Below are 23821 nucleotides of genomic sequence, written 5' to 3'. Positions count from 1 at the left end.
CTCTCGTGTCATTTTGAAGTCTGAGATCCATGTGGCTACTTCACCGGCACGTTCAGGACCACAGGACAAAAACAGCGCGACATAATAACCATATGGACAGAACATCTAGTACCCTGGATGAGATGAATTAGGAAGAAAAAGAGAAAAGACACGGTTTAAAAAAAAAAAAAAAACACCGGCTGAAATTTCAGCATATTACCAGCCGTTTCGGGGGAGCAACAATAAGGAAGGAGGACATGTGAGTGTTTGCATCTGTTCCCTTTAATATGTGGCTTAAAGAAGTAGGCTTTTGATGAGTTCAAAAATGCTTCAGGTTTGCTGTCTTTCCATTGTTTTATGTTCACACCTCCCTAAGTTAAATGGCACTTGTTTTACATCGTAAAACATCAGAAAGAGTCTAATAAAATTGGCAATGATTCAATATAAAACTCAACATATCCAGTTAGGTTATCTCATTATGAGATGTTCTTGTTTTTCACGTGTAGGGGCATATGAGGTTACAGCTCCCACTGTGCTATGGAACATAATGGCTGATAAGAGCCTATGTGTGTTAATAGGTGAGTGTGTGCGTGTGTGTGTGTGTGTGTGTATGTGTGTGAATGTGCCACTTGGCTGTGGTTCCCAACGGAGGCGGATGAGGACACCAGTGTACATCCAGAATCCCTTAAGGCTTAGGTGTATCTTCATAAAAGTACAGGTTGTGACACTTTCTCTGAGAAAAGGTAACATTAACTCTTGTGTATTCTTTGTGTGATTCATATTTAGTTGCATTGCAGGGACATAATGGTAACCTCGGAATAACTAAACAAAAATATGGGTCTCATCATATAATTAATTAGATTTAGATGATATGTTGAGTTTGAAGCAGATCTGGCCTGCTGACATGGACACAGGTGAAGGCAAAGTATCAGAGATGAATCATACTGCCTGGGGGACATGTTCAATCAATATTTAAACAACTTCATTTCCAAGAACAGTGACAGATACAAATAATTTACCAAAGGGTGGCCGGTTCTTAACCTTTGCCTTTGAAGAACAGCACAATTCAAAGGCTTAAAGTGTCTTTTTCAATTACAAGTATATATAACACAGTAACAGCATTTGCCCTAAAAGTCCATAAAAGCAGTTTTTTCTTGTATACTTTTCTTCCTTAGTGTCCCTGTGATGTCTTTGTCAGGATAAAAAGATAATTTCCCGGGCCAGACAGTGCTGTGCCTCAGGATGTGTGTGTATGGCTCTGTTATGAACAGTGTGTGCTCACATGTTCACAAATGAATCAGCAGTAGAGCACGGATGTGAGACAGAATGTACAGATACACCGTGTGCGTCTGTGGATGTGGTCTTTGCCTCATTGTGTTCTGTTACATTCCTCTGTATCTTAGTTTAGGTACATGTAGCCTACATGCCATTTAATCTGTGCTGTACATATTTGCATTAGGTTTCATGGTTTAATAATTCATACTTTTATAAAGGAAGAAAATAAGGATACACTTATTGGATTTTATTACTCTTTAATTATGTGAACATATTAATAATGGTAGTTTATCAGACTAGATAATATCACTCCAACTGCTTTAGCTTGTATTGAAATTGTGTGTTAATATAATTGGCTAATTTGAATAATTAAAATCATGTTTTTTTTCATTTCAAATTGAAGCTGGGTTGTACGTGAGGGGGTCTCAGATTGGTGAACACCATCAGGCTTTGCCAGCAGGGAACTGTGAATAGAAGGAACATTGTGTTCAGAACCGCACACACACACACACACACACACACACACACACACACACACACACACACACCACACACACACACACACACACACACACACACACACACCACACACACACACACACACACACACACACACACACACACACACACACACACACACACACACACACACACACACACACACACACACACACACACACACACACACACACACACACACACACACACACACACACGCACAAACACACCCATGAAATCGCACACACACACACACACACACACGTAAAAAGAAGCACATCTTAAATTAAATTCATGAAATTTAAAAGGCACAGGATAAGGTGTACTGCAGGAGAGTGACAGACATTTTGAGGTGTAGTTGTGTTGAAGAGTTCCGTAAACGACACTCGATCTTTGAGAGTGACACGATTGAAGAAACAGAATAGTTAACAGATATCAGCTAAACAGATGTTGATGGTTTTACTCTGTTGATTGAGCGACGTGGTAGTGCCATGGATTTGGCTTTTGTATTTAAACAAAAAAAACAAGTTAATATCCATTTCTTAATCAATATTCAATGCAATGAGTCTACTGCTACGTACGAATCTCATGCCAAGCTCTGTTGCTTCATTTTCACACTAACAGGCGCTTTAGGAACTTACAGACCTCGGAAGCATATTCTAATATTTTCACATGGTCATTAATAGCATCTGGTATGTCCTGAGCTTGAAGGCAAGACAACTGGTGGAAAAATCAAGAAAACTGATGAGCCGTTCCTCTTTACCATTTTAACGTCTGTGGAAAATCTGAAGGGGCCACAAGACTGCCATCTGATCATAACCCTGCAGAACTGTTCCCTCACAGGACATTGTTTAGGCTTTGCAGTAAATGTGTATAATATTTAATTTAGATTTATTAGAAATAATTAAAATATGTTGTTTGCTTCAGCAAAATAGAGAAAATATATGATACCATTAACAGTTATATTAGGGTTGTGGAGATAGGAGTTTTCATACAAAAGTTAAAGGCAATGTTCTCCTAGAAGAGTACAACCATCAATTTAAAAAAAGAACTTATTGAAATTGATAATTTTTTGTTTGTATATACATTTTCATTTTTCATACTTCCTTACTTTCTTCGTGTTTTGAGTCTAATAATTGTACAGTTCTCCTTTCAAAACTTGTTTCAACTTTATTATATTAAGAAATATCTCAGACTCATATTAGCTTTATACCTCTGAACCCGATGAAGAGCCAATATGTGCTTGAATTGTGCTTTTTTTACAACATACAGTAATTTAGCAAAAAAAGGTTTAAAATGGAATTATCTTCAGTGTTGTTTTGAGGAAGACATCCATTTTTTCATTAATGATGTGGTGTTTGTTATCGTTACTTCACAACTCTGGCCTAACATAGGGATAACGTTGGTTACATCCTGGCACAGTCCCAGAGCAGCAGTACGCCGTAAGCAAGTGTTAAAGTCTCAGTTGTTGCATGTGATAACAATCTACACAACTTTAGTGTTTTACAACATGCTTCATGATTATTGCCAGGGTGTACCTAAAATGCCTGCAGCCATGTTTTGAGGAATTGAGTAACAGAGGTTATTACACCTGCCTTGACATAGTTTCCTCCTCTTGCAATGCTGGAGTATACAATAGACAATGAGGTAATATGGCAATGTAGACTAGACAGACAGACAGACAGACAGACAGACAGACAGACAGACATACCTACATACATTCCTTGCAGTTTAGCTAGTCAAAGGTTTTCACATTTCTACAAGTTGCCAACACCTCAAGCATTATATTGACACTATATCATTTAAAAAATGTTTTTATTGAAACTGTCAAATGCCAAAATCTGGCATCAAATGTCTAGCCTGATCTATTTAACTTGCAACAGTTACAAAACTATCATTTTGATTTGAAGAGAAAATAAACAAAGACATCTGAATTATTTGTCTGTTGTGTTTGATTATTATACTTTTGTAAGAAAGCTGATTTGTTCTATGGAATACAAACACTGCAAAAAAACGGATGTTATTGACAGATTACGTGATACGAAGGTGAGAGTATACTGTACAGGATTCTTGATGAAGATTGGTGATATAATTATCTTACAAAGGGATCAGTAATTATGTGGATTTGATGGCCATGCAGGTAGCGACACATTCTTGTTTCTTCACAGTAACTCATCAGGAGACACCATTTGAGAGAATGACAAAATCACCAGATAAAACCGGAAAGCCTGACCCCTCATATTCTGATAAGCTATTATATCAGTGTTTCACCTCTGAGAGTCATGATCTAAATCAACATTTTAATCTGACTCATAACAAATACTGAGAGAGATTACATGACTGTAATCATGATGGCACAGCTTTTTCTTTAAAGAATGTGTGAGAGTAGTCGTGCCCACACTCCAACTGCACTGTAAAAAATGGCTGTGAAATCCACAGTTATTTACAGTGTTTGTGCACAGTAAATTACTGTATACCATTTTAGAGTATAATACCGTGTTTCCAACCAAAAATTACAGCAACTCTGGAGTTACTGTAGAAATAGCAGTAGTAACGTCCCAACTCTATCATTAATTTCATTAATTTCAAACCTTTATTTATACAGATAAAATCCCATTGAGATCTTTGATCTCTTTTCCAAGGGAGACCTGTTCAAGTAGTTCCACATGAAACATAAAAGCATAAACAGAACAACAAAAGGACATCATACAGCATCATTTACAAAATTATCCACATAAACAGGTACCAATAGCTTCCGATTGAGTAGCATCCAACCGAGCTTTAAAAACATTTAGTGGCACCAGATTGTTCAGTTTCCATTTAATTTGCAGACTATTCCAAGACAGAGGAGCTGCGCATCTAAAAGCTGTCTTCCCTAAGACAGTCCTAGCAGTTATCAAATCACAGTAACCAACAATGTACTGTATACAATCACAGTAACCAACAATGTACAGTAGATATTCACAGTAACCAACAATGTGCTGTAACAAATCACAGTAACCAACAATGCACTGCAGGTTATCACAGTAACCAACAATGTACTGTAGATAATCACAGTAACCAACAATGTACTGTAGATATTCACAGTAACCAACAATGTACTGTAGATAATCACAGTAACCAACAATGTACTGTAGATAATCACAGTAACCAACAATGTACTGTAGATAATCACAGTAACCAACAATGTACTGTAGATAATCACAGTAACCAACAATGTACTGTAGATATTCACAGTAACCAACAATGTACTGTAGATAATCACAGTAACCAACAATGTACTGTAGATATTCACAGTAACCAACAATGTACTGTAGATAATCACAGTAACCAACAATGTACTGTAGATATTCACAGTAACCAACAATGTACTGTAGATAATCACAGTAACCAACAATGCACTTTAGATAATCACAGTAACCAACAATGTACTGTAGATATTCACAGTGTGACGAAGGTGGCTTCGTCACTATGGACTGACAGCTTCGGGCCGGGTAATGTGGCACTTTATTGGCGTGATTGCACAGTATGTAGAGGCTTCTCAATTCTTAAATTTCCCCTCCTCGACTCCCCTCCTCGAGACTTAGTCCCGCCCACAGGAGATGCGAGCGGAGGACCGAGGAGGGGAACCGAGGAGAGAGGAGGGGAAGCAGCAGACGTTTAAAGAAATGAGAACTCCTCTCCTCTGAGCGGTCATTTTAAAGCGACGTCCGTTCATTATTACGTGGCAACAGCTGCATCAGCTGTCGAGTGTTTCGTCATATTTTATAATCTCTGTTAGATCAGCTGAACATTGTTCCCCCACATATTTACTTTGAATTCATTGAGAGTGCGGTATAATGAGACAATAACAGGCTACAGATGTGGACACACACATACAAATATATTTATATAAATATATGCAATTTAAAGTATGAGAGCACTCTCATAATAACGTAACACAATCAGAGACTGGATATATATCCCCCCTCTCTCTGGTCGCTGAAATGGGGAATTGAAATTACGGGCCAAAAGTTGTATTTGCAAGTATTAAAAGTAAGGACACCAAACCAACTGAGACCTGTCTGTCCACCGCATCTGCGCACTGTACAACACACACATACACACTGTACAACACGCACCTACACACTGTACCAGTGCGTGTTGTACAGTGTGTAGGTGTGTGTGACACACTATACCACACACACCTACAGCTCCTAAAGCATAATCAGGCTACAGCCGTTGTGTATTTTATTATGTGAAGCACTAAATGGTTTAAGAAAAATATCGACTCTTTGTTTGTAGATATCTACTAAACTAAAGCAAATAAAGAGAGTATGCCTGTTATACTGAGTGATATATATTGTACACACTGCTCTGCTTTCTGCAGGACCTCACAGCTGTTCTCACTGTAAACATCGCGTTGCGATGAGAGCAGGTTCTAAAATAATTAGAGCTGTCATTGGCTGAGATAAGTCCGGCCGTGCGTCACGCCTCCACCGATCCCGGAAATGCATCCGCGGAGGAGCCGTGGAGGAACCATCAGTGTATCCTCGGTTATAGCTCCTCCAGAGAGCCTCCTCGACGCTCGATCCTCGGTCCTCGGTGGGCATTTAGAGAAATGAGACGTCCTTCAAAATGGCGCACTGAAATTCATTTCCGGGTCACTACCGGAGGACCGAGGAGTCGAGGAGTCCAGGGGGGTATACTGCGAAGCAGGATTTTCGCTTAGCCGGCTAAATTCAGGGAAAACTCCGGCTTTCCGGTCATCCGAAGCTGGTTCTCTTTTTAGCAGGCTAGATCTCCATGGTAATATATGCTAAGCAGCTAACCTGGTCGGGACCAGATTAGGTTGCAGGCTAAGAGCTCAACTCAGTGAAAGCACCGCCTGCTGACCAATCAGAGCTCAGTGTGCGGAGTTTAAAGCGATCAAGTCATATTACAGGAGAAAGGAAATACAGAAAAACTGCCGTCGCAGGAAAGACGGCCGGCAAAAATCACCGACTGTGTGAACGTGAACATGAATAGAATATCACCTCCATCTTCAGAGCAATCTGATATAACATTAGTGTTAAGAAAGCTTACTTAAATATCGGCCACAACATAAGTAACCGGATCAGAGTACATTAAGTACAGTCCGCGGCATATCACTTCATAATGTATTATATATCTCCTTATCTGAGTCAGCTGAGCCGTATCTGGCCGTGCAACACTCACAGTGTCACATACTGTATGCAGAAGTATTATTTTAAGCAACACATAAGTTGACGAAACACTCGAGACAAATGTAATTGAAGTCAGATCGTGTTTTAGACGGGGCAGTGATATCATAAACCTGTTAATGTACGCATTCAAACACTTTTTCTTTTGCCAGCTGTATTCACCTTGCAGGTGCAGCTCTGTGGCTTTGATCCTGATCAAGTGTTTAAGTCATGGATGTTTAAAGTTTAACTTCTTCATTTTTGACGAGTATTAAAGTTCACTTTTCATTCAGGAAGTATGACGCTGCGCTGTCAGTACGCTTCTCCATGTTTGTGATTGGTCGAATGCTCCAAATACCACCCATTTCATGTGAACGCGCACCTAACTAGATAGGACACGGCTGGCTTGAGCGATCCACTTGATAACCAGCGTCGTAGTACAGTTTAGCGAGAGCGCGTATGTTTTGGATTAGGCCAACCGGCTAACTCAAACATATCCAGGTTAGGTTGAACCAGCTTCGTAGCATAGGCCCCAGGAGGGGAAATTTGAGTATTGAGAAGCCTCTTGTGTTGTCTGTGGCTGATGATTGTGTGCACCTGGTGTCCTGTGTTGTCTCCTCCCCCCTCACCTGTGTCTTGTTGTGCTGATTGGAGTGTGGGTATTTGGGCTCTGTTTTCCTGTCTGTGGAGAGGGCTGGGTGTGTGTGTGTGTGAGATCCTTGTGGCTGCAGGATGTGGACAAGGAGAACAGCAGGATTGAGGCTGTGAACTTTGTGCCCATGTTTTTAATAAATGCCCACGTCGGGTTATATTTGTGGACGTTCTGCCTCTGCCTCCTTGCTTGGTCTGGGCCGCGCAACGGTCAGCTTCACACACAGTAAGCAACAATGTACTGTAGATATTCACAGTAACCAACAATGTACTGTAGATAATCACAGTAAACAACAATGTACTGTAGATAATCACAGTAAACAACAATGTACTGTAGATAATCACAGTAAACAACAATGTACTGTAAAAGATCACAGTAACCAACAATGTACTGTAGATAATCACAGTAACCAACAATGTACTGTAGATAATCACAGTAACCAACAATGTACTGTAGATAATCACAGTAACCAACAATGTACTGTAGATATTCAGAGTAACCAACAATGTACTGTAGATATTCACAGTAACCAACAATGCACTGTAGATATTCAGAGTAACCAACAATGTACTGTAGATATTCAGAGTAACCAACAATGTACTGTAGATAATCACAGTAACCAACAATGCACTGTAGATATTCAGAGTAACCAACAATGTACTGTAGAGAATCAGAGTAACCAACAATGTACTGTAGATAATCAGAGTAACCAACAATGCACTGTAGATATTCACAGTAACCAACAATGCACTGTAGATATTCACAGTAACCAACAATGTACTGTAGATATTCAGAGTAACCAACAATGTGCTGTAGATATTTACAGTAACCAACAATGTACTGTAGATATTCAGAGTACATTGTAAGTCGTAACCAAAAAAGAAAGAACCAACCGAAAAACTCCATTTCTAGAATAGCTAAAATATCTAAAATATCTTAAATAAACCAACATATTTTTCTTAATATACATAATCTTGATGCAGTGTAATTACTAGTTTGACTATAGTTTGGCGGAATTTGCGTTGGCGTTCTTCGTTGCATATGCACAATTATTATATCACTACAAATGAATGACTCAAGTGTCTGTTCATTTTAAAACAAATCAATACAAGGGGGGTTGAATCCTACATGTAAAATACAGAACCACTACTTTGCAAAACTACTTCCGTCAGTGGTCTTGACCAGTTTGCATTTATAAAGAATGCACAAATGTGTTTAATCGTTAATGTCAGATATGTACTAAGTAGATACATTAGTTCCTGCTCAAGATTAGATTCAACTTTATTGTTATTGCACAGATTACAGGTACTGAGACAACGAAATGCAGTTTAGCTTCTAACCAGGAGTGCAAAAAGCATTAAAGTGAAAAGCAATGTACGCAATCTACAGAATACAATTTAGAATGAATTGAATGATGAATAAACAGTGAGGGGTATGAACAACAGGACACAGGATTGGTTTAAATAAACTGGGTTTTTTATTTACCCAAAAGTCCACAGAAAACATCATAAATCAATCAATAACTAGGCCTATAAAAGAGGTCAACAGAAAATACCTCAAGGAAACATGGCATCAACTTAACACTTAGGTGTTAACTCAACCAACTGACCTGCTACAATGAAAAACCAAGGAACCTATATAGTGGCTTGGCCAAACCAAGTTGAAACCAAGGGATAATTAATAGTAACAGAAAACACAAAGGACACTGACAAAACCCAAATCCCCCCTTTAAACTTGTTAAGCCCTGGGCCGTTTTTCAGGTCTCAGGCTCGAAAATGACATTCCCAGAACAAATGACCATATCTTCCCTTCTAAAAGGGTTAAATTAATAATATTTTTTCTGAAAGCAAGGTTACCCCTGTGAGTTGGATGTAGAAGTGTCAGAATCAATATAGATGTTTTTATTTTAAAGTAAATTCAGATTGAACACAGTACAACAATTTAAATTATTGTGTCCGTCCAAAAGAAAATAATTACTGATAGTGAAAACCACCCTTGAATGATGGGATGGTAGAGTAAAAGCTTTAGGAATCCAAACTACAACATATAATAAGTACCCTGTATCAAGATCGATGCAAAACAAGTGAAATTTGACCTTTTTATAGAGATTTAGCAAAAAAACCCCACTTCTGGGTCATTTGGGTGGATTTTCCATATCTCTGGCCCCCCTTGGTCGATTTTGCTGATTGACATCTCTTTCTAACCATCAGAGCCAATGGAATCGAGGGGAACTCCCACATACTCCTTATTTGGTAATATGTGTGTGTGAGACTGCCGCATAGCCAAGACCGGAAGCTGCGATAACTCTGGTGGCTACCATTAGCAGCTAACTTTTACTCTCCGATTTTTACATAAAAATGGAATTATGGATTGTAAAAAAAAACATTCACCCAGAAACATTATCAACCTATGGATTAACCAATTCAGCCGCGTTTTTTCTCGTTTTAATGCCATAGAACCAGTCTTTTGATCAGATTGACAGCTACGGTGAGACGATCCCCCGTAAATGCGCCGTAAAGGTACGTGTTGTGATGTCTGTGTTTGCTTCCCCTGTCAAGAGTTCGGATCACTCAGTGATGATATATATACCTAAATAATCTGTGGAACCTCAGCTCTAATCGGATATCTTGTGTGCAGCTACGATAAGTAATAAGGGTATCTTTTATCTTGAGTTCTGTGCCAAAGTGTGTTAGCATTTTTCGCTTAGATGCTTCTTATGAGACTTGTGTTTTGTTTTGGTAAAAATGGTTTGTATCGTCAGTTAGCTGAGATTATTTCCATTAATCTGGTATAACACATTAATAGGTTCTTAAATATTAAGATCCCCTGAGACATAGTGTCGTGAAAAAAAAAAGAAGTACCCACCGGCGGGGACCTTGGGGCTTATTAACATGGAAGCAGGTGGTCTGTCCCAATTGTCTCCTTGCAGTATTTATGAGTCCTCAGCGCTAGGCCACGCCCTTTGCTGAACCAGGAAGTAAACTCCCCTAATGGACATGGTAACTCAAGAGACAAAGAAAGTAATTAATACAAATAATTTTGTCAGTTAATTTATGTAACCCTAGCCAAAGTTTGACGGTCCGACGTCAGGCCGCTTAGTAGTGATGGCGAGATGAAGCCATATGAAGCTTTGAAGCTTTCCAGCCAATTGGTTCACAAAAGGGTTCATCTCATGAGGCTTCATCATGGGCTTCATTTGGTCCAACCCCACTGTTGGTCAAAGTGTGTAAAACAGGCAGATTGGACATCTCAACAGTGTGCTCTATCTCATACCGAGTTCCCAATGAGTAAAGCCTTAGAATAACTCTAAACAACGAACATAAAATCATATTTTCATGTTAACAATATTGTTTTTATTCCAGTTGAATGATTGTGATTGAAAAGCCTAAGGAGGCTGGTAAACATTGCAAAGAGGGATTTGTATTCCTTAATAATATTCGTAAACTTAACCACGTTGTAGCCTGAGAAAGGCTAAACCATATCAAAGAATACATTTATTAACTATTATCTCATTTAGCTGTAGAAAGCTGTAAAAAACGTATTGTTCAGTCCTTGAACCAGGGACCCTGCGGTCATGAGTCAATTGCTTTCCAGCTGAGCCACAGCACACACACTGAATGTCCCTGACAACACTGGACCATATTTATTCCTGTATTTATTCATTCATGTTTTTATTCCTACATTTATTTATGCTTGTATCTATTTATACTTATGACATGTTCCGACCCAGTGTGAGAAAAAGTTTTTAGAGAGTACTTGTCCATGGACAAGTGAGTTTGGCAATTTACTTGTCCGAATACATTTTTCACTTGTCCAGAATGGACAAAAATTGGGGCCACTGGAATCTTCTTCTTCGCCATCGTATTTTACATTTTCCCACAGTTTTTACGACACCGCTAACGTAAGTGAGCGGTAAGCTTTTACTGCATCACACATAGGGTTGGGTATCGTTTGAATTTGAACGATTCCGGTTCTGCTTTTCGATTCCGGTTATTTTCGGTTCTCGATTCCGGTTCTTTGAGAGGGTAAAAATAAGTCCCATGACAAACTGGGAGAAAAACCGAGTTTTGCTTCCCAACCCTGGCACTGTGCTACACTTCCCGCCCCGCCCCGCCCGCCCCCGTCTAACTGTACAGAAAGCGGCGAGATGCATTTCCTTTGGAATCGACAAGCAGAAACAAAACTAACATTTCTAAACGAACAATGGAGGACACGTACAATTTGTGAATGAGTTCTGCCTTTTGTAAAATTAATTTATCAATTATTTGTCAATAAATCAGGGAGAAAAACGTCACTTGTCCGCCGGACAAGTCAATTGAAAGATCTACTTGTCCGATATTGTAAATAACTCATCCCGGACGGCGGGACGTGTGCTTTTTCGCACACTGTGACCTCTATATAAGTGAGGGTCTGAGCTCTCTTGATTTCATCGTGTCACCGAGCCCGGGTAAGGAGGGGTAATATGGTTCTTGATATACATCCATGGGTATTATGAGCGTTGTGGTTCAACGGTTCAACCGATCTGAATCGCTTCCTGAAGCAGTCACGTGGTATCGACAGGCAGCGAGGCTTCGTTTGTCATCGATGACGTCACTGGCCCAAAACGATACAAGCCTCGATACATGCTTCACAAAAAGCTTCGGGGATTACTCGACACACGCTCCGAAGCCTCGGCGCAATACGTAACATCACTACCGCTTAGTGAAAAAGCAAGTTAAGCTAACTGTACTCTGCAAGCTTATCAAAATGTCTTACACATGTAAGGTTTGTAAGTTCAGTACAGGGTCCATTCCTGCATGCATTTGGTTGTTTGTATTCAAAGTGTTTTAAAATATTGTGTATTATCTAAGAATAGTGATAATGTATTTGCCAAACAGTGCCTTTTGTTGTGTCTCGTCAAATGTGTTAGTTATGTTTATGTATTATGTCTGTCATTTCATGTTTAGTAAGGTTTTCATGTTTATTCACCTCATGACAGGTTATTAGGCTATTTATGTCATTCATCTCTAGTTAAGTCCCCATGTTTCATGTCGTGTCTCGTTTTCCATTTGCCGTTTCATTTTCTACTTACCTCTTGTCTCTCATTTCAGGCCCTGTTACTTCCTCCCTTTGTGTGTTTTCCCGCCATCGTCTGCCCCGCCCCTGATTGTTTCCACCTGTTCCCACTCACCTCATGTTTAAATAGTCCTGTCTCCCCCTGTCCTGTGTCAGTTTGTGTTTGTTCCCATGTGTGGTCGTGCCAGGCCTCAGCAAAGAGAGGATCGTTTACAGTCTTGTCAGGTTTTGTTGTTTTGTTAGTTTAAGTTTATCTTAAGTTCTCTTTTTGTTACGCTTAGTTTTTTCCTCCTTGTGAGCTTTTTTTTGTTATTCAAGTACTTACTCTGTTAAGAGCGATTTTCTGTTCAATGACATTAAAAAGAAAATGTTTGTTACATTCAAGACTGTCTCTGGGTCGTGCATTTGGGTTCTCCAGTTTTTGTCGAGGTTGTGACACCTTTTCAACTACAGCACGTCTCTAAAATAGCTTGGCAGAAGAAATGGCTTCATATTCTTTGTGTTTTGTTATCGCCACTGTTTTAAAAAATGCAATCTCCATGTTTTTGGATATTAATATCGATTGTTTTATGGATGAACATATTTATCATTTAGCACAAGAAAATACATGGTCTTGATACCGTTCAACAATTAAGAATACATTGTTAAAATGTATTGTTTGCTGTCTCCCTGCAGTTATTGGTGAGCTTTAAAATTGTGTCAAGAATTTCTGGTAATCTGTAAATTACCAGCATGACAATACTGATACTGTAACTTAAAATTATACCATTAAAGTTTCTATTTTACAATTTAAACACTATTACCGTAAACAAAAATACAGTACTTTTTAAATGGCAGTGATTTATTTTATAGTTAAAATACTATTACCTTAAACAAAAATACAATGCTTGGAAATTACTGTTTTATTTTACAGCTATAACAAAAAATAAAGTAATTCAATATTAGTGTTTCATTTTACAGCTAAAACACTATTACCGTAAACACAAATAGAGTACTTGGAAGTTACTGTGTTTCATTTTACAGCTATAATACTACTACTGTAATACCAAATAAAGTCAATGCTATTTACTGTGTTTCATTTTACAGTTAAAACACTATTACCGTAAACACAAATACAGTACTTGGAAGTTTCATTTTACACTGTTACTGTAAATAAAAACTTGTTAATACTGTGATTACCTTTACAGTATTTAACTGGGAACAATTGACAAGTTACTTACTGTAATTCATTTTACAGTATTTAACTGGCAACAATTGACAAGTTACTTACTGTAATTCATTTTACAGTAAGTAACTTGTCAATTGCTGCCAGTTAAATACTGTGAATTTCATGGTACGTTTCTTACAGTGTGTGCATACAGGGCTTTCAGGAACAAAGACTCTAATGTTTAAATACAAAATAATCGCTGAATCATACCACATGTCGAAGTTAGGTTCAGCTTGCCAACTGCAGCAGATGCCATAAAATATGTTGTCATTTATAGAATGACAAAGAGCACAAAAGGCTATTAACTAATAGTCCTGGACATACTGTTCTTTGGTGATAGCAACTCATGTTACAAAATAAAATGACTGAAGCAGGAGACAGGCTGCTACCTTTAGCATTTTATGTATAGGAAAAAGGTGTGGTGCAGACAGTTAAGTGTTTTCATAACTGCAGTGCAAAATAATGTTCCTGATACATCTGGGATCCATGTAACTGTGGCTTTAGCATACAATTGTAAATATATCTCCAGTACAGTACATTGCTTTAGAACATGTGTCCTTAAATAGCTACTACAAGTTATATAATGTGGGGGAGAAAGTCATTTTTACTGGGTGAATGATGGAGATCTTGAATTATTATATTCTCTGTAATTTTCCAGTCCAGCTACACAGATTAGATTCATTTTATGTGCCGTTTTCCTGTTACAAGTTTTTGCCCAAGTGAAAACACGAGACACGAGGACATGTTCTTTTTGGCAGTCAGTTCACTAACACGTAGGCTTGTGTGTTCATAATGTTTACAGTGTTACCGTGTGCCCACTCACAAAAATGACCACTGATCAGGATCTGAAGATGGATGGCCAGCCAGCTACGTCCGTCTTTGCTACAAAGGGCACTGATGTAACACCTAAAAAAGACAAAGGAGTTGTCAAGGTATTTACAGTAATTTATTTAAATTGTTTTAAAATTGTCTTTTTGTTGGCACTTAGAAACAAGTATGACTCACATGACATGGTCATGATTTTTCATGGGTTATTCTATATTCCCTGTTAAAAATGTTTATCATTTGAACTTAGAGTTCTTCTTGCTGTCTGCAGGTTGTGAAGCGTCAGGGGCTGGATGAAGAGCGGCCGATGATAGGGGACCGAGTGACCGTCCACTATACTGGGAAGCTGCTCAGCGGGAAGAAGTTTGACTGCAGCCGAGAACGCAAAGAACCTTTTCGTTTTAATGTCGGCAAAGGTAGATTACTTCATGCATTAGTGTTATACCTGATGGGCCGTAGTCTTGTCTCTGACTTACTGTAGAGCTATTCTCAATCTATTTATCTCAGTTTTTGAAACCGTCCTAACATGATTTCTTATGATTTCATCACAAATGTCTCAAGTGACATCACAGCATCACTACTAAGAATTTGTTTTCCCAACGACAAGCTGTTTTGTCACTCTTTTGATCACATGTGCAAAAACACATGCACTTTGCTTAAATAAATGACATTCACAAACCATTTGTTTAGAGATTTGAACTTTAAGTTATTGTAATTCAAGAAATTGAGCCTGAGCGGATGAGAAAACCTAGAGTTTTTGGAAAATATGCTTTCTTGCTGATAGTTAATTCATATGAATGACACATCTCTCCACTACGGTGGCTGAGAAGTGCAAACGAGAATTACAAAGTGTGAAACACTTTAACAAAGCTTGAGACAAATTTACATTTTATAAAACAAAATTACATTAGCAAAACACTTTTACCAAAGAAAAAACAATTTAACATTAACAAAAACAAATTAACAAGATGCGAAACACTTTTACAAAGCTAGAGACAAATTTGCAGTTTATAAAACAAATGCACAAGTCCCGAAACACTTTAACATTTCCCGAAACACTTTAACATTTGCCAAATCACTTTAACATTTCCCGAAACACTTTAACATTTGCCAAATCACTTTAACATTTCCCGAAACTCTTTAACATTTGCCAAATCACTTTAACATTTCCCGAAACTCTTTTGTGTACATAAAATGAGTAAAAACAACAGGATGTAGTTTTACAGAGGGGCTATTTTATAACTATCTCCTGGTTGTAGCTTCATATTTTACCGACAGATATATAAACAGTCTTTTCATGAAAATGTGGGCAAGAAAAATAATATGCGTATTTACTAGGGATGTAACGATATATCGAATATCGTGATACCGCGGTAAATAGATGTCTCAATACCGTCGTGAGACTGACAAAATGTACCGCGATTTAAAAATAAATAAATTTAAATCATTTTTTTTTTTTAAACCTTTATTTAACCAGATGGTCCCATTGAGATCATCGATCTCTTTTTCAAGGGAGACCTGTCCAACATGGTTACAACATGAACATAAAACAACAGATAACTCAAAAGGACATCGTATTTACAGGGCTACATGTACATACCTAGAGACATTGACAAGTACCAACAGTATGTTTATATCTCGCCCTGTCAATAAGCCTCACCTTCTTGGCAAAAACTGTATTGTTTTTGAAGCGGTGGAGAGACAATGCACAGTTTTACCCATGGCTAAAGCATATCTCTCTGTCCCAGCAACATCAGTACCAAGCAAGAGAGTTTTTTCCACAGCAGGGGATATTATAAACGCCCAAACATCCCAGCTTCTACCTGGAAATGTGGACGTGCTCGTATTCCTAAAAGATAACCTTGATGATGCTGAGTGAGTGAGTTAGTGAGTTAGAGTTGAGTTACTTGAAAAACTAAAGTGAAACTTTATTTATTCTATTGCAGGGTCTGATTATTATATTGTTGACACTTTAAAATACTACTATCCTACTAAAATACTGTACAAATCAGATTTATTATTTAATAAAGACATTTCAAAAATTGAATTTTTTTTTCACATTTTTTCCTTTATTTTTCAATATCGCGATAAACATCGTACCGTGGACTTTTTATCGCGATATTATCGTACTGTGAGTTTTTGGTATCGTTACATCCCTAGTATTTACCGAAATGTAAAACCTTTTTTTTACATTTTTGTCATTATAATTTAAACAATTACAAAATATCAAAGCCTGATTTATGAACCAGCACATCTCTCATATTTGTTATTTGCTTCATCCACTCACAGGTCATGTCCTTAAGGCCTGGGATATTGGTGTGATGTCCATGCAGAGAGGCGAGGTGTGCACGTTGCTCTGTAAACCAGAGTACGCGTATGGATCTGCAGGAAATCCAGACAAAATTCCTCCCAGTTCCTCTGTGGTGTTTGAGGTAGGTGTGCCACGCCAGTGCCTCAAATTTGTGCATTAATTCTGTATCAAACCGGGGGACTGATAATTTGAAAGCATGTGTCAGTCTGAGATGGAGCAGTCTGCTCATGCTCATTGCAGGTCTCCCTTGAAAAAGAGATCTATGATCTCAATGGGACCAATCTGGTTAAATAAAGGTTTGAAATGAAAAAATAACATTGTCTATTTGAATCCCTCTCAGTCAAGAAGCCATATACATTCAGTTGTAGTTCAGTGGGGCTCATGTGCGGGCATCTCCGTCTTCTTCAATACATTTCTTCAGCTATTTGAAAATTCAACAAAGACTTGCAGTGGTCCAGCCATAGAAAAACAAAGAGTCTTAAGTTGAATAATTGAATAAGTGTAAACATCATAATCCACAGCTACAATGCATAGTTGCATAACAAACATTTTCATATCTTAAGCTACCTGGAGGCAATTAAAGACGGGGAGGCAGGATGTCAGGGGGTTATTTATCTGAGAGGGGATACTCTAAGCTTGTCTATTATAGAGGTATGGAGTGTAAACATCTGTCTGATTACACAGTTTATCTGTATGTTTAATTCAATGGTCATAATTTAATTTTAATAATAATTTATTTAATTTTATTTCCATGACTTGACTCCGACTTGTTTTTTGTCCTCCCACACCTACTGTAACACCATTCACTGCAGCGCTCTCACTTTACATTTGCTTCATATAGCTATTTGTAGAACAATGATTGAATAAATGTTTTCAACAAAAACAGATGGAGCTTCTCAAGTTTGAAGGAGAGGCTCTCACAGGCGATTCCGGCATCATAAGAAGGATAAAGGTCAAAGGTGATGGTTACATGAATCCCAACGATGGAGCAAGTGTTGAAGGTAGGGTCATTATTGTCGTGAATATTGTGCCCTATGAAATGCAAACATCAGAGTTTACATGTTGTCATTTGTGATCCACAGTGCATCTGGAGGGAAAGTGTGATGGCCGACGATTTGACTGCAGGGACGTCAGTTTTATTGTTGGTGAGGCCGAAGATAAAGGCGTTCCCCTCGGAGTGGACCGAGCTATGGACAAGATGCAGAAGGGAGAGTGCTGTTTACTTTATCTAAAACAAAAGTAAGTTAAAAAAACACCTTTGCTCTCTCAAATGCTTTTTGTAGTGTGCCTAAAGTTTCCTGCTTCATTACACCTCTGACGACAAAATACTATAACGTCCTTAGGTAACATTTATTTAATTTTACCTTGATTTCTGTCATTTCCGAATTATTATTATTTTATATTATTATTTTTTGTCTTTTATGTGGATTTGAAGTCTGTTACCAAATTCAGAAATCATGCAACAATTCTACAATAGCTCTACAATGTATTGAATAGTAATGTATCTGTATTTTCAGATACATATGCACTAACATTGTTTTAGGTTTATGCTGTATTGATAGTAAAAAACCTTCATGTGCGGTACTTTTAATCTAGTAATTATGAGGGTTAGTTCTAAAAAAACTTTAAAATCCATCAGTGTTCAAAAGTGAAATCTGTGATTTGGACTTTCAACAACTCACTGAGGAGTCAGGCATCCAAAAAATAAAGTTCATTTTAGACAAGATGAAAAGAGATGGCGGGCCACACAGACGCAGTTGCTCAACATTTTATATCTATCCTAGACAGAAATAAGGAGTGATTGCAAAAGCAAATTGAACACATTGTACTGCTTAAAATACATAATATCATTCACCTAACCCCACCCACGCCAACCTCACCTACTTTAACCTCAGGCAAAAGCAATTCAAAGGAGTGGTGACGTACAAGGAATTCATAGTACACTTCATACTTAGAGTTCATGCCAACAACTAGTAACATCACATAAACCACCCTGAAATAAGAACATTACATAATAATAACACATTTTGAACAAGGAATATTGCTATGTATTGGCATGTATGGCTGTCATGAGATCAGATTTTCACCAATATAATTCACAATAACAAAAGCATTGTATGGAAAATTAAATTGTGTGTTTGGGGCAAAGGAATTACACTCATATGTGTGTGTGCCATTAGGGTAGGGAGAAAGCAAATGCAAAGTAACATAACTGTTTTAAAAGGCTCTGGATTTGTTACACAATAATATAAAATATGTGTTATTGACATGACATTTTTAGATTGATTCACATGTGCGATTTAACACACTATAGTTTAAATGTTAAAAGCCTTTAGTTTACTGATGTCAGTGTTTGATATCTAGAATAACTGACAATTTAAAAGTGATTACTTGTTCTATCAATGGGATCAACTTCTGTCATGTTATGTCTTTTTTACACAGGTATGGCTTTGGAAGCGAAGGTAAACCGGAATTAAAAATTGGACCATACAAAGACATCGTATACGAAGTTACCCTCAAAAGCTTTCAAAGGGTGAGTCCTGCTTTCTGCTTTCACAAAAATAAAGGTCACGTTCTACATTAGGTTTAGTTAGTACGTTAGTGTGGTTTTTGTTTCTATGTAAACAAACACACATTGAATAACACTTCGATAAAGTACAACAAGTTCTTCACAGTCTGTACATCACTTTCCGATGACTTCCTTAAACATGAAAACCTGAATTTTTTCTCTCCACTTTTTGTGACGTTAATTGTTTTACCAAAAGGCTAAAGAATCCTGGGAAATGGACCTACCTGAAAAGCTAGAGTTGGCTGCTGTAGTTAAGCAAAAAGGGAATCAGTATTTTAAGGTACTGTCTCTATTCTGTTCTTTTGTCTTAACATTTTCTTAACTTTTTTTTTAATCGTTAACATCTTCATAAAATGGTGTCATCTTTCTGTATTAGGTAGGGTTACACCACCAGGCAGTGGCCCAGTACCAGCGCATCGTGTTGTGGCTGGAGATGGAGTGTGGGACTGGGATGGAGCAGCAGAAGAGAATACAGTCCTACATGTTGACAGCACACCTCAACTTAGCGTTGTGTTTCCTGAGGACAAAAGAGTACACACAAGTTGTGGAAAACTGCAACAAGGTGAGCTGGTAGACCCTGATGATACTTATCCAAATTTAAAAACCATATAACTTAATAAATAATAAATAATAAATTCACCTTCTGTATTTAAAATGATGACTCTGTGTATGTTATAAGGTGGTTGAGCTGGATGAGCACAATGAGAAGGCTTTGTACCGTCGTGGGGAAGCACGACTCCTCCGTAACGAGTTCAGTCTGGCTATGGAAGATTTCCAGCACGTGTTGCAAGTCAACTCTTCAAATCGAGCAGCTCATGCTCAGATTTCCATCTGCCAAAGCAAAATTAAAGAACACCACGAACAGGACAAGAAGACCTATGCCAACATGTTCCAGAAATTTGCAGAACGCGACGCCAAGGTAAACATTCCTCGCCAAATGTCAGCCTGACTCGTGTGTGTGTGTGTGTGTGTGTGTGGCTTCAAGTGTATTGAATAGGAACAATAATATTAAATGAAGAGAAGACATTACAACTCAATAATAAAATGTATACTAAGTATAAACAGATGATTTCAAGAATAAGGCCCAATATATCAATATGCTTAGATAAGTACAATTCAAACAAAGAATAGTGCAAGGACAATAAACAATTGTTAGAAAGCAGATGTGTGTTATTATATATTATTTAGTAAACCATAACAGGGTGATCTATAAGAAAAATGTGATTTGTATGTTAGCCCAGGAAAGTACATGGGGCACATGGCACATTAACTCTTTTTAATCATGGGGAAGATATCGATACACCCCTTCAAACCAAAATCTCCTGCAAAATATTTGGCTAATCACAACAGGTATGCCCTCCATCAAATATTTTACAATGATATAACTGATTTGTAAATGTTTTAAAGGGCTTTAATCCCCTTTTCACAGTATAAACGGCCTGCAGTATCGTCCCCTATTGTACTTTATTCAGTATTATGCTGACCTCTAGTGTTCATTCATGGATTTGTTGATTTTCTCATCTATTTATCCAGATCCAGATGCTCTTCTCAATTCTCAGTAAATACTAAGATAAATAAAGCACCTAACTGAATTTTTCAATTTCCATACTCACAGACTTTGATCCCACAAGGTACACAAGTGATTAGGTCTCTAATATGGTCAAGTGCTTGACCATTAGAGACCTTAAAGGGCACTTTGTAAATCCACATTTCTGCAATCTTTGTCTGATGCAATTGTCCGCAAGTCACAGCTTTGTGACAATTAACAGCTTTGTGACAATTAACAACACTAAATAATTTTTACATTTTTAAACACTACATTACCAAAGACTGAGATGGTTAATAACAAACAGCACATGAGTCATGCAAGCATAGGCTATACAACACTTGCTTGCCTTGTTTATTCCTCAAAACATATTTTAATTTGGCTTTAATATACTGTTTTGGCAAAAACAATTGGATTTATTTTTTGACAATTGCCACATTGTCACATTCCTATTTACATAATTCGCAGACTTTGCAGCTTTGTGCACTGAAGACTTACTAAGTGACGTCAGTAATGTCCCTGAAGGGTTTAAGGCCTAATGGGGTTGTAGACTGCAGAAACAATAATTGGGGACATTTCAGAATTCATCAGTTTTATAACTCATTCTTAACAATATATTTAAGACTGCTTATGTATACACAAAAAAAGAACCAAGCAAGCAAGGCAAGCTCTCACATTTGACCTTTGTGTGCTTCATCTCCCCTCAGCAGGTTAGAAAGACGAAAAGGAAGCGGGATGAGTGCGTGAGGAACGGCATGAACGGTGAAGTGGGCATCAAGCGACGGTGGAGGAGTCAGGACGGTCCATCGGCAAAGTGACATTTGAAAGGGAGAAATAAAAGACATGGCTTCCTTTGCTTCTCAAGCCCAGGGAGCAGAGGCAAGAAAAAGGTTGTAAAGAAGCCTCTAATCCAAACATCTTTATCCCAAAATCCAACGTTACCATTCCTGCATATAAAAAAGACTTTAAGCAGGGACGTTTGCAAGCCAAACAGCATTTCCCCTGTCACATGGACTGTGTGACTGCCAGGACGAATTAGTACTGCAGAATCAGAGAGTAATTGGTGAACACTTCTAGCCCCCACCTATTATTATTTGAAAAATATAGTAGATTTCTTCAAAAACACAGATGAGTAACATTTTATTTGTCATTCAGACTTCAAACTTTTGCTAGTCTTTAAATGTGCAATATGTACTTTGGATAAAAGGTGTAAAAGGTCCTGTTAGCTTGGTGTAGAAAAGCCTGCATTCATTTAATGTTGGGACATTTGTTCTATAATACTACAAATCCAGGACTCAAAAAGATTACCCTCCAAACATGAATCTGCAATAATGCAAGAAATCATGATTGAAAGCTCAAGTTTCTCATCAGCAGATGCAGTGAGTATAATCTGAAAGCACAAACTACAAATACTAAATTACAAATATAAATCTGTAACTCTGGTGTTATGACAAATTCAAAATTCTCTTTATTTGGTTTTAGTAAATGCTGAATTAATGTAATTTGTAACATTGAGCTACTACCTATGAAGCCAAATCAGTACTTGTTTTTTAAAGCCTATACGAGGAACCTAAACTGAGAGAGATTATTTCCAGAATTACAATTCAAATTCAGCGCCTTGTTTTGGGCAAATATGAGGCATTGTTTTATGATGGATTAGACTGCTGTCATGCACTAAAGTAATTTATTCATGAATACATGCATGAAAGATCATTTTTTGTTAAATGTATTTAGTTGTTGTCCATTTAACCGTACAGTACAAACTGTTTTTCATGAGAAGCCAGGCTGGTATTGTTTCAAAACAATGATGATCTATGGAAATGAAAACAGATGATAACTTTTTTATGGAGTGATAACATAACATTTCAGTGGCAGCTGCACAAATCTTAATAAAATAGAAACTGAGAGTTGAAATATACATATAATTAAATGTTTTAGCTCTGGAGCGTTGGTAGATTTGACTGATTGATGACATTCTTCTCCTTTTGCACTCATGTGTTAATCTATCAGCTAATTGCATAAACAAGCATGGCACAATCTTCAACACACATACATTTTCCTTTAACAGCTGGCTGTCATAAATCCGCTTAATTATAATATAATCTTTTTGCGAAGGGAGGCAGTTGATCCTAACATCACCTCCATCCCCGCCTTTTTATTTGACAGCGAAGATGTAATACTATTTGACCCTGTGAGTGTAAGCGGGAGAGAGACACAGTAACCGCAATTAAGCTTTAAAACCGTCAATATTTCAAATCTGGTCATTTGATCAACTTCGCAATGCTGTGTGAATGCTTTTGCCTCAATCCAGGAAACGTTGTCTCTCTATTTCACTGCATCTATTTCATGTTTTTTGTTTTTTTTAAGTGTATGACTGATGGTTGATAGTGGACAGTGTTGCACTTTGGTGACTGTAAAAACCAACACTGTTATCTTTTCATGAAATATCTGGATAAAGTCTTGACGATAATCTAGAGATGTTTTATAAACATTGTTTGGTTCAGAATGAAAACCTTAGCTGTCTTAAATATTTTGTGGGAAAAAAAATCAAGAGTGTGTATGTGTGTGTAACTGTGTGTGTGTGTGTGTTGATATACTGTATATTGTTGTTGCTTATTAGAAAGGTTTCTAAACAGCTTGTTGCTATATGTTTTCAAGTACTGCTGGCTCTAAACATTCAAACATTTTGTACAGTGGAAATGAGCATGAAGTACCTCTTCTAGC

General features: G+C 37.7%; 1 protein-coding gene across 3 annotated transcripts; it reads left to right on the top strand.

The window, feature by feature from the left end:
* Positions 1–22740, top strand: fkbp5 (FKBP prolyl isomerase 5). 3 transcript variants are annotated; one of them, XM_034083503.2, is made up of 11 exons: positions 1–238; positions 14649–14778; positions 14943–15087; positions 16961–17103; positions 17869–17983; positions 18065–18221; positions 19425–19515; positions 19748–19831; positions 19928–20113; positions 20231–20470; positions 21808–22740. In XM_034083503.2, the coding sequence occupies exons 2-11, from the start codon at positions 14674–14676 to the stop codon at positions 21913–21915; spliced, it is 1374 nt and encodes a 457-aa protein (XP_033939394.1). In that variant the 5' UTR covers positions 1–238; positions 14649–14673; the 3' UTR covers positions 21916–22740. The 3 variants fall into 3 exon arrangements, with proteins under 3 accessions (XP_033939394.1, XP_033939391.1, XP_033939393.1); XM_034083500.2 differs by having other exon boundaries at positions 21805–22740; XM_034083502.2 differs by lacking the exon at positions 1–238 and adding an exon at positions 598–722 and having other exon boundaries at positions 21805–22740.
* Positions 22741–23821: the final 1081 nt, after the last annotated feature.

This window comes from Pseudochaenichthys georgianus, chromosome 5 (genome assembly GCF_902827115.2).
Source record: "Pseudochaenichthys georgianus chromosome 5, fPseGeo1.2, whole genome shotgun sequence".
Taxonomy (NCBI): domain Eukaryota; kingdom Metazoa; phylum Chordata; class Actinopteri; order Perciformes; family Channichthyidae; genus Pseudochaenichthys; species Pseudochaenichthys georgianus.
Note: the sequence above shows the minus strand (reverse complement) of the source record. Positions and strands in the feature narration are given on the sequence as shown.

Coding starts and splice junctions, on each gene's coding strand:
- fkbp5 (XM_034083500.2), top strand. CDS start 14,674: ATGACCACTGATCAGGATCTGAAGATGGATGGCCAGCCAGCTACGTCC. Junction 17,984..18,064: donor CGATGGAGCAAGTGTTGAAG/GTAGGGTCATTA, acceptor TGTGATCCACAG/TGCATCTGGAGGGAAAGTGT. Junction 20,471..21,804: donor TTGCAGAACGCGACGCCAAG/GTAAACATTCCT, acceptor ATCTCCCCTCAG/CAGGTTAGAAAGACGAAAAG.